This window comes from Pholcus phalangioides, unplaced genomic scaffold (genome assembly GCF_987345545.1).
Source record: "Pholcus phalangioides strain wild (caught in Gottingen) unplaced genomic scaffold, Ppha-v1.0 ptg000016l_1, whole genome shotgun sequence".
Taxonomy (NCBI): Eukaryota; Metazoa; Arthropoda; class Arachnida; order Araneae; family Pholcidae; genus Pholcus; species Pholcus phalangioides.
The window spans coordinates 6,672,099-6,684,389 of NW_028301609.1; the positions used below are offsets into that span (position 1 = coordinate 6,672,099).

The window sequence follows — 12,291 nt, forward strand, 5'->3', positions numbered from 1 at the left end:
GAACTAGCTTCTCACTGTGCAGGTCTGGGTTTGAATCCCGGTTCGGGCATGGATGTTTACTAACACTAACAAATTCCCTGGACGGATCATGCTGATCCCTTGGGAATACGTGAGGATCACGTTATTATTAAAAAAAAAAAAAAAAAAATACATAGAGGAAAATCGTACATGGGGGAAAAAATACATGACAGAATTACGTATTTTTAAAATTTTCTTTTGCCTCACTAGAATATTCATACGAATCCATAAATTTCAACTATAATAAATTCAATACAGTAAGATTACATATCACTATAATCTGGGCAAGAAAATAACTAAAAAAGAAAAAAAATATATGTTCACTAAAACAGATAACTAGGCTTTAATTTCTTTCAGCCGAAAATAACAAGTATTTCTCATCATTGTCACATTGAAACAGCACATTCAAAGCAAGTCTTTGAAGATGATCCTTACCATCTCTTTAACTTGAAGTGGTGTAAACTGGAAAACATGGCCATCAACTTTCTCTTGGCTGCCGTGTTGCGGGCTGTCGTCAGCGCTTTTAGGCCTTTTTCGTTTCTCTGGGAGTTTTTTTTTAGTACAACTGTTTTCTGACGAGACACCACGGCTACTTCCAGCCTCCTCAAGACCATCTGCAAAAGACAACTTTTTAGGAATTCTGGCGATTCTACTTGACTGTGAATGTTTTTCGGCACTCGATGGGGGTGGATTTTTTTGAGAACTTTGATCCCGAAGTGAACTGAAAAGTTCGACTGATGACGATGGACTGTTATAGTTTTGCAAAGCTGGTCCGTGAACAATTGGAGAATTAACAATGTATGTTGAAGTGACTTCCTTTTCTGACACGGTCCTATCATTGCTGCGGAATGAAGCGGAGGACACAAATTCATTATCAGCAATTCCTAAACAGGCATTCTGCGTGTCATATCCAATTTTATAATGTGAATCTTCAGCATTATTCTCTGTAATTGTGGTGTCAGGATCTGACGAATTCAAACCTGGAAATTTCTCCTGCGATGCTGTTTTAACTACATTTTCTGTAATCATGTCTAATGCTTCTTCTACCTCTGCTGGAACTACAACCAGCTTTGGTGTTATTGTATGTGGGTTTCTAGGACTGAGAAAGGGACTGGTGATTGCAGCAGGTACCTTTTCAGATTCTGTATACATGGGTGTTGACGATAAATACAGATTTTCTGGCAATTTGTCTGAAGAAATTGGGACTTTCACAACATTCAAATCATGACGAGCTGATCTCGATACATTTTCATCAACTTCCATTTCTTCGGTTCTGTCTGAAACTTTATCTCTGATACTTGAAGCTGAATTGATACCCCTACTGAAATTGCTGGATTTCATAGTTTTTTGCATATCATTACCGTTAGGAATGTGTGGTAAACCAGAATAGTCTATTTTTGATTTAGTATTTTTAAAATTTGTATCGCTTGAAGCAATGGGTTCACTACTATTTGCAGGCTGGATAGAACTAACAACATTTGCTTGGAGGTTTTCAATACCTGTAACCTGGGCATTATTGTTTGAAGTATTACCTGAATCAATCTTTTGGTTAGCATTATTCCCAGCAACAATAGACATATTCAAATGTTTAACAACTTGAGAAGATGAAATTTCACTGGCAATATTGGTGACTGCTGAATGTAAAATATCAACAGCTGGAGCAGTACTCGCAAATGAACTTTTATGTCCTGCTGTCTTCTCTATAAGTGGGACAGCGACACTATTAAGAGCAGAGGATGATCTACGATTTACAACTGGACTTGCTTTTGTTTTAATAGATGGTATGTTGCTGCCATCTGAGACAGCTCTTGATGAGCCTGGAATCAACATACAATTATTGGTTGGATTTACAGATGATTGATTAGTCAGTTCCGAGATTGTGGAATTATCTTTCTGTGGATTATGATAAGCAATTTCGTTATTTTTAGTCATAGAATTACTAGAAGTTTCTGCATCGACCAAGCTATGAATTTCTTTTGCTTCAGTTATACTCTGAGTCTGCGCACAAGAACCGATTGGGGAATCAACATGTCCATTGTAAATTTCAGAATTGATAGGATTATTAACCATTTTCTCTTTGTTTACTGAATCAGCTTTCATTACTTCATGATGATTGCTATCATCAGTATGATCACACTGCTTATCCCCTTCATGAATTTGATCACTAATTATTTCTTTATCAGTTAAGCAAGAAACTCTGGGGGATTTGGGATTAGAACATTCTGAATTTTCACAATCTGAAGAATTTATGAAACCTCTTTTGGTCCCACACTGCTCCGGTAACTTCACAGAATAATTAATGGGAACGGTTCCGGCTTGTTCTTTCAGTAAATTATCTTGCAAATTACCAATATCTTCTTTTGTCTTTTTCAATATACTGGTGAATCTCTGCATTGCAACATTACCCATCGTTATTAATGAGGAGGGCAAATTGATATTTGGTAATGATTTACGCAAATTATCATTCAAAGAACAGGGCAAGTTAATTAAGGATGGCGAGATGGCTTTAGAATTGTAATCAACGGGTGCTTGATCTTTATTGAGAAAAGTTTGGTCACATGGTTCACTCAAGGTAGACACAAAATTTGACCTGGGTAAGCCATCTTTCTCTACAGTTGGAGGAGCTTTCGAAAGAGTTTCAGAATGTGAAGACAGACCTTTCTTGTCAGCAGCAATGCCTGTTTCCACTGGTGTTACTTCTGTCGAGATTGTTTCTTTACCAACAGCTTTACTTGCTTCATTTTCATTGACCCAACCTGAGAAAATTAAACCAGAAGAAATAAAAAAATTAATAATACTTTACTGAGAATTTTTTTAGGAACTACATAACTTATTATATAATCAACTCAACGAAATCACTTCCAACACATATGGAAAACAACTAAGACAGTGGTTTTGGGGCACTGCGGTGAGCTGTCATTAATATGTACCTATTCAATACCATGAAACACTTTGTTACACTATTCTGAGGAACCACAGACACATATTCACTAGGGCAAGGGAGCCACGGAAAAAAGAAAGTTTGAGAACCACTGAACTAAAGCATTTTTTACTTTTTTGATAAAAATGAATTTTTTTTCTAAAACACGATGCTGGACAAATCCCAGGCGCCAGGTTGCTATGGTGTCTAAAATTTTCTATGTGTAGTTACTGAATTGGAATCTGTGAGGACAGCATAAAATTTTTGGAATTTATACCAGCATATCTATCAATAATGAACACAGTAACTGTCCTGGAAAACTTTAAAGAAATACCAAATATTTATCACCTAAAAAATTGTTCTGGCACCCAGATCTTTTTTTGTCAAGCACTGTTCTACAGTGAATTGAAATATATCTCACTAGAAAATAACCATTGAGTGTGGCAAATATCCAAGTTCAATATTCATGCTGTATAATGGACATCAGGGGTGGATCTAGTGCTTGATGTTGGGAGGGAAGTGATTTTACACTAAGCTCAGAGTAAAAATTACTCTGAGCACAGAGTGACCACATGCCCTGCATTTTGTCCTGTATCTTGTTCTTTTCTCAAATTTTTTTGAAAAATGTCACGGTTCTACCCGTTTTCTAGTTGAAGTTTTCTTGAATTTGTTGTTGCAATATTGTCATATAGAAGTACCGAAAATTTCATTATATCTCATTTCGCTTGGGGGGGGGGGATGATCATATAATTTATATTAAAAACATTAAACAAATCAACTTTATCTTTATCCAAAGATAAATTCAAATAAGCTCAACTGAAAAAAGACTTGACTTTCAGAAATTTCAAATGGTTAAAAATGCAGATAAGTCTTACAAAATACTAGTCATATGATCATCCTAAAAGAGCAACATTAAAACAGATGCCTACACTGGTTGGGATATATTCTCCAGCATGGCGGATTGCTGTGGGACGTGATGTAAGGCAGGATTGAGAGGAAAAGGCTCAGAGCCACTCACATCTCGATGCTACTAAATGAAGCAGAATGTGCCAGCTAAAACAAACTAAAGAACAAAGCCCAAGACATAATAGTGGCAGCTGCTCAATATGGGGGCAAACCAGTCTTAGGACTGATATACCATTGATGATGATTGAACATTAAAAACCAATAAAAAACCTATTCCTCATACTGAACTTAAATTTACTGTCTTGATAAACAGGTTTTTTTTGCAGAAAATAAAATTTTTTGCTTATTTTATATTTTGTACCTCACTCATTTCTACACCTGTAAAAATTAACGAGACACAATTTAATACTGTATTCAAATGATTATGGTTCCTGCAATCAGAATTTTTAACTGTCTTTGCCTAAATCTGTGTGAGCAAGCTAACCTCCTGGTTATCAGATAACTTGCAATGTCACGTTGAAAGTAAAATTGTGAAAGTGACCAGATAACTTACAAAGAATTATGTTTTTAGTAACTTAAAATGATAATAAAAAGAATCTCAAAACTGATGCGTTGCAGCAAAGTACTTCAAAATCATAGATATACCTTGAGATATTCAACCCTATACTTCAAGAGGTACTGCAAACACATCGTCTCTCCCTCTTGTCAGAAGCACGAATATGCATTGTCCTTGGAAAAAAGAATGTGGGAAACGACGCTTGATTGTTTACTCTACCCAAGTTACTCTATGGGAGTTATTTTCCTAAAATGTTTTATAAAAACGTGTTTCAATAGGGATACACATTCATGTCAGGGTTGGGTTTTTGACATGACAAGCGTCAAAAACTGTCGAAAACCGTCAAAAACCTAAATGAATGCCTTTTGATAATGTTTTGAACACAATGGGTATACAACATGATGAAAAACTTACTTTTTTGAATATTACAATGTTTTATTTTTAAACATTAATTTATTACAATAATTAAAACAAAATATCAATTATAATTTGTAATTTTGAATTCTTCAACATAAGATTCTATTCTTCAACTAGAACATGGTCTCCCAAACTTTTTGTGCCATCGCCCCCTTCTTCAGAAATTTTTTTCTCTCATCGCCCCCCCAACTTAAGTAAGCCCATAGGATCCTATGTAAAATCAGTAGGTTCTATCACCCACTTGGACCATTCCATTGCCCACTTTGGGAAACACTGGCCTAGAACATATAAAATATAATTTTATGGTTTATTTATCCAAGTTACTCATTACCTATGTTCAATTTGATAAGTGGAATAGAGCTGCTTACTCAAAATATATATGATAGGGCATCAGGGTTAGGTTTTTGACCCTAGAAACTAACTCAGGGTATTAAAACTATCAAAATCTTACATGTCAATGATGTCAAATAGTTTTTGTTAACTTGATAGGTATTTTATATATAAATAACAAAACACTTACTTTTATTTAGATTAAAGGGTTTTATATTCAGAATGATAATTACTGAGGAAAAATATCTATTTTGATATTTTAAATTTTCTGATCCACCCAAATTCCATATAAAAATTCTCACGCAGCAACTGTTAATGCACTAATTAAACTCATTTATTTTCATCTAAAAATTTCTCACATCTGGGTGTATAAATTCACAGAGCTTTAAAGAGTATTTTCAACCAAAGCAGAGCTGACAAGACTTGATACCCAAAGCATTTGTTTTACACGTTTGAATGGAAAACCATTGCATTATAAATACACTCAAACCTGTTTTTGTACAGTGGATAGGGACAGCATAAAAAAAAAAAAATCACACAAAACTTCACGAGTAGCTATAAAAAATATTTTTTGCAACACATTTAAAAAGTTTTTTTTTTTTATGCGGTGGATAGGGACTGCATAAAAAAAGTCTCACATAGAAAATAGCTCAAAACCTTACGACATAACTAGGAATTGTTTTTTTAAACGAAATCAAGACACGAGGCTTGGCAGCAGGGCCGCAACTAGATGCTTGGTCAGCCGGGGCAACAAAATGCATTTTAGCACCCCCTCATAATATTGAAAGAGAGATTAAAGAGTGAAATTTGCACCCCCTCTAGTACAGCGCCCGAGGCACCAGACCTGCCTGCACCCCCCGTAGTTCCGGCCCTGCTTGGCAGATACTTGGAATCTCGCCAAACCTTTTGGAATCTGATTTAGAAAATACACATGCGAACATTTTTAAATATTTTATTTACATATGTAATTATTTCACACATACAAAACGTTTTTGTATGCCTCTTATAGTGGATTTACCTAATCCAAATTCTTTACCAAGAGCTGTGGATCCTTCACCTTCTGTTATTTGTTTTAAAATCGTAGTCTTAGTTTCCAAGGAAATTGCCTTTCTCTTCGCTTTGTTTTTGCCCTTATTCATTTTCAGGGATTATGTCGAAAAATAAAAATCCTAAAAATTTATGTCTAAATGGAAAAAATAATAAATGCACCTTCAATTTACGATTTGAAATGAATCTTATGTTAATAGTCTAGGAATATGAAAGCACTTTGAGGGACATCAATTAAATAATGTGATTATATACTTCAATACATGTGTAATGTAATTGGCTGACGCAATACTTATGTAATGAAATATTAACAATAGAAAAAACTAAATGGCCGATCAAACCTACTAATTTTTTTTTATTGATAACTTCGTCAATTATGTTCTAATTTGATTGAAATTTTCATATAGCACACAAAAAAAATTGCACAAAAACAGGTTTGAGTGCACTAGTAAATGTACCATATCATAGTGCAAAAGTAACAATAACTAAGTTTGACATATACAAGCCATTGCCAAATTAAATGACATTTTAGTCCTACAATTTAGTATTTTGATCACTAGATATATTTCAGTGTTATGTACAATAAGAGTATCGTTTTAAGTATCAGTGGTTATCTAGATAATTTAATAATAACAGAAATCAACATTACATACATGATGTAATGAACTTTTTTAAACACTTATCTGTTGTAAAAAGAGGACAGCAGATATTTTATATCAATGCAAACATATATAAGCAGTTGAAGAAATTTTGGAAGGTCAAGAATCATCTTGAATCAAAGAATGTCAAATCGTTCCAGTTTTCCCTTCAATGTTCATGCTATACTTTATTCAAATTTTATAAGAAAAAAAACCATATATATTGTCCAAAATAATTCTGTCAAGAAAAGCAAATTATTTTAGAATCATATTAAATATTTATTCTTTGTATAACACAGCCACTTTAAACATTACATGCAATTAACGTGTGCATTTCCAATGGGAATTTTTATATCGAAAAACAATATTTGAGGTTTTTGACGGAGGGTTTTTGATGTAACAGTTTAAACTGCGGTTTAAACCGTCAAAAACTGCCATGTGTCAAAAACCTGCCAACCCTGATTTGTGTTTCAGGTGAAACTTATATAATAAAATAAGGTATCCAAAACTAGCTGATAATAAAAAAAAGAAATTAGAAAAAAAGAAAATTTGCGTACTCATGCTTCTGGCATGCAGGGGATGACATGATGTTTGTGAATCTCCGCTCTTAACCAAAAGAAAAAATTTGACATTTTTTGGATGCAGAAGTCACTCTTTTTCCAGCATTTATGAGCTTTTTAATTCACTTTCTATTTTTTTTATATTAACTATATAGCTGTAAGTTAATTTAAAAAAATGGTAATCAAAAACAAAAAATTGTATACAATAAATTGGTCTTCAAAATGATTCCCAATGACATCATTTTTTTTCCTTTGCTCTTCTTGTGCTCTTAGCTGCGCGATTTCCCTGATGGTAAAATACAATACTTTGAATGCAAAGCAGTTTGTGCGTAAATGCTCCAAATCTGCCTTATTTACGAAAGGTTTGAAGGTAATTATCACGGAAATGGAAAGTTAACAGTTTGTGTTGCCGCACGTTTGAGAATTATGATAGACGGCACAATGTTTGTCTACTGCCTCGTCCATTTCCTAGACCAGTGGTTCTCAACCGGGGCTCCGCAGCCGCTGCAGAAAAATTAAAGAAGTCAAATTCTAAAAACTAATTATAAATTTTTTTGAATAATGAAAATAAGTTAGCAACTTTGACGAATGAATAAAACATAGGACTAAGGGGTTCTGCCATAGAAATTATGTACCAAAATAGACTTCCTGTATCAAAAAAGGTTGAAAACCGCTGTCCTAGACAACTACCTTCATGGAAAATCCTTCGCAAATGACCTAACAACAGGTACTTATTGACTATCTTTCATCCAAGACATCCCAACTTCAAATCTTTATCATCTGGGCAGGCAAAAAGGCGCTACTATTAAACTGCACATGCAGCTTGTGGCAAAAAATGGTGGAGAGACGCCCTGTGGGACAGAATAACTTTATACAATGCATTTGTTTCTGACGATCAAAGAACCAAACAGAATTTCTATTATGATAAGGGTGATACCTCTATCAGGTATTAATACATTTATTTGGTTGTTTCAACTAAGTCATCTCAGGAGATTCAAACTGAAATCTAACTACTTTCACCCAAGGAAAGAAGCTTGTGTTTCAACCATAGACGTAAGACCTAAATTATGTCTGGTAAGGGGTTACCATATTCGAAAACTGAGAAAGGAGGATGCCTGAGTGCACACTTGTGATGTCATTTATTCCGATTTTCACAATAGATGGTGCCACTATTTCGACCAATAAAACTGCGGCCACAACAATAATTTTTTTGAACACTAAAACAGAACCACCAAAAAACCAGAAACAAAAAATTCTGGGAATTCTGACGGCTCTTGGTGAATGTGTGTAGCGAAAAAAAAAAAGAAAAAAAAACACCATGTGTTAAATGAAGTATATGTTTCAAAGTGCCCCACTTTGAAACATTGGAAAATGTTTCCAGAAAAAGAAGAAACATTATGGGAACCTGAAAAAGAGGCCAAAAGGGTAAAATTTCCAAAATGTAGGAGGATGCTTGAAATGACACAAAAAGGACGGCGGTTCATCTGTAGTCTAGTTTGGTGTCCAAGCTGATAGAATTAATCAGAATTTCACCTACATCAGTGTTTTCCCAACTTGTTTAGCGTTGAAGACTCCATGAACTGAAGCAAAGACTGATGCACCACCCTCCCCCATAAAATCCAAAATGTATTTTTTAATAATTTACATACAAAACTTGTTGTAAATTACAATTTCACAGCATCAAATGTGATCTTGTTGACTCCCCCTACGAAGTACTTTTTAACCCCAGGGGGTCTGCGGACCACAGGCTGAAAAACACAGACCTCTATGAAAGTACATATTCTTTGTTAAAAAAAATATTCACACACGTTACTGAAAAAGAAATATTTTGAGAATGGATAAAATTTGGTATGGAATGAGATTTTAATCAAATTAGTACAAAAATACCTGGTATACTGTTCAGCTGCTCTTCGTCCTCATTGTCCACTAAAAGGAGTCCTGTTGCATTATCCTCCATGTTGCGAAAAGAAAACGACTCATTTGATGGAGTGATACTCGACTGAGACATAGTCTCTATTCTTTTCACATAAATATACAGAGAAGAGCATACATCAACTCAATGAAGAATCAACCTGCAATTGATAAAACGATCATCAATGTCCAATTTTAATATTACAGTCAGACCATAAATTCATAAGCCTGTACCCATATAGCTGCTGGCATTTTTTTAGCATAGTGGAAAAAAGAATTTAGTGGCCCCAGCCAAATTATTAAACGCCTGAGTGGTGCAGTGGTAGGGATGCTTGTCTACCACTGCAAAGATTGCCATCACAGTCCCAGGTTCAAACCCGAGGAAGGACATAGATAATTCTCTAATGAGCTTGAGACAACCACAGATATATAGTGCCTTCATTTCCAATCCATCTCATCAATGACAGTAAATTGAAATAAATAGCGATACGACCACTGCTGGTATTTGGAATAGTAGCCAAGCTTTTTTTGAGGAAAAAAATTTAAAAAAAAAATTAATTTTTTTTTCCCAGGACTTACCGAATTTTTTTCCTGTTTTCACACTCACTGAAAAATTCCAGAAATTTTGTATTGTCCTTAGCTAATAATTTAATAACCATACATATAAGTTTCAGATACCAATACAGAATTTATATATGGGGTGCATTTATGGTGCCTGTGGGCTATACAAATTTTGCCCCCTTCTTCCATTCGAGTATAATTTTACCGACTCTAATTTGCAGCCCTGAGCCATAACCCTCTTGGCACCCCCACCCCTGTAAATACACCTCTACCTCTAGGTCACTTACATGTTCACACACTGTTTTAGTCACTAACATACTTGCACACATTCTCTACGTTCACTCTATTGGCCATTAACATGCTTTCACAATGTTTTTGTTGCTCACTAACCTAGTACCTTGATCTCTGTCAACGTCCACGCTCCTAAACTCCTTGGGTCACTATTTTTGCCACCCACTGACCTAATACCTCATTCTATTGGTTCATCTTTTGATAGCCCACTGTACCTCAATCTTTGTTCACTTTCTCTGCTTCTCACATGCTTGCACACCTTCTTGGTCACTCACTGACCTTGTCTCTTGCTCTCTAGGTCACTGTTTTGATCCTTCATGAGCTTGCATGCTCCTTTGATCACTCATATGCTTACAAATCCTGTAGGTCACTCGTTTAGTAACTCATTGACCTAGTCTCTCACTCCTAAGACAGAGGCAGACAGACTTATGGTTTCATCACTTGTGGGCTATAAAACTTTTTACCATGCTTTCCCTATTATAATTTTCTTTGCTATTCATTCCCAATTGAAAACACTGATCTAAATAAAGAAAAAACAAGCAATATTGAGAACAGGCGTGGATCCAGAGTGATGTGTGAAGCAGCCATGGAACCTGGGGGCTGAAGCTGTTCCAGCACCCCCCAAATAATTCATGAATATACCATGCACACCATTCCACCAGCTGCGTACGGGTTTAAGTCCCATATATAAGGGACCATTCAATTATATGTCAGCATCGGGGGGCGGTTCGGATGTGCTGACTTTTGATGACAAGGGGGGGGGGGTTGAAAGTTGCTTACGTCATCAACCACTCCTTTTTGAAGATGTGAAATATTCTAAGCTGCTGACGAAATTTTGCTCACAAGAGTGGGGGGTCAGTGTTTTGCTGACAGGGGGGGGGGGTCAAAAATGACTGAAAATCTGCTTACATAATACTTGAATGTCCCCTAAGGGACAAAGCACACATCAGAAGCAGAGATAGACTTCTGAAGTGTGGGGGGGGGGGCATGATGACAATGACTGATGAAGCTCCTATCTGCTGCTGTGAATGGAGCAAGGGTGTAGCGGAGGAGAGAAACCTGGTCTGGTTCCCCCCCACTGAAATGCGAGAAAATGACCGAAGAATGGGGAAAAAGATGGCCAAATCTATTCTATCACTTTGGTCCCCTAGAAATGGACTAGAAGTGGGCTCCCCCCCCCGAACGAAATTTCTGGCTACGCCCCTGGAATGGACATAGGCAGGGATCCTAGGTTGTGAATAGAAACGGAGACAGGCAACTTCAGCAGCGAATTGCACCAAGGCGGGCAGACATTTTCAGCTATGAAAATAGCAAAAGCAGGCATAAATCCAGGGCAATGTGCCGGGACAGGCAACTTGATCGTGTATGTTTGTTGAGTCACCTCGTGTTTCATGGGCCAGACAAATTTTTCCACGTTGTTCCACCATTAGGCAGTGCCGTCATAACGCATGGGGCCCACCCGGGAGCTTCTAGTGTAGATGGGGGGGGGCCTCATAACAATGAGATATGTTTCATATCATGGAGAGTAAGCGTGTGAATTGGATGACAGGCGTTTCTAGCCAGGTACGGCCGTCAGAAAAGTCTTTTTGGCCGGGGGTCCCCATGATGTTTTTGAGATGCCCCCCCCCCCTCTGGATCCGGGGCCTGATTGAGGGGTTTTTTGTTTTTTTTACACAAGCTTGATTAATCAATACAATAGTCCACGTAAATTTGAAATAGAAAATTCGAAAATTCATACCGAGAAACAACTGACAGCGCAATACAGATGGAAAGAAACTTTATACGGATGCAATTACAAAAGAAATTTATAAACAAATAAACATCGAAACCTTCTTTTCTCTTTAATTCATGAAATTTTTCATTAAACTCAACTTAGAAGTCCACGAAGCGCGCGGGAAAAACTGCTATATGTCCTTACAGATTTGACTTGACTCGACTAAATTAATCAACTATTTCATACGATGAAAATGTTTATCTTTTTCATTCATTAAACGAAAATAATGGGGGTTTTTTTCCGTGCACATTTACTGTTTATATCTCGCAAAAAAAAAATTAGATTTAATAAAATAATTTTATCCAAAATAAAACTCCCCTCCCCCAAGTATAGACTCGATGCTGATTGGTGGTCCCAAGTCT

General features: G+C 36.1%; 1 protein-coding gene across 2 annotated transcripts; it reads right to left on the bottom strand.

The window, feature by feature from the left end:
* Positions 1–333: 333 nt before the first annotated feature.
* Positions 334–12,289, bottom strand: LOC149074950 (uncharacterized). 2 transcript variants are annotated; one of them, XM_089245904.1, is made up of 3 exons: positions 11,894–12,289; positions 9,280–9,464; positions 334–2,774 (listed from the first exon to the last, which is right to left on the bottom strand). In XM_089245904.1, exons 2-3 carry the CDS (start codon positions 9,398–9,400, stop codon positions 424–426), a joined length of 2,472 nt encoding a protein of 823 aa, XP_089102030.1. In that variant the 5' UTR covers positions 9,401–9,464; positions 11,894–12,289; the 3' UTR covers positions 334–423. The 2 variants fall into 2 exon arrangements, with proteins under 2 accessions (XP_089102030.1, XP_089102031.1); XM_089245905.1 differs by having other exon boundaries at positions 11,985–12,079.
* Between the last annotated feature and the right edge of the window lie 2 nt (positions 12,290–12,291).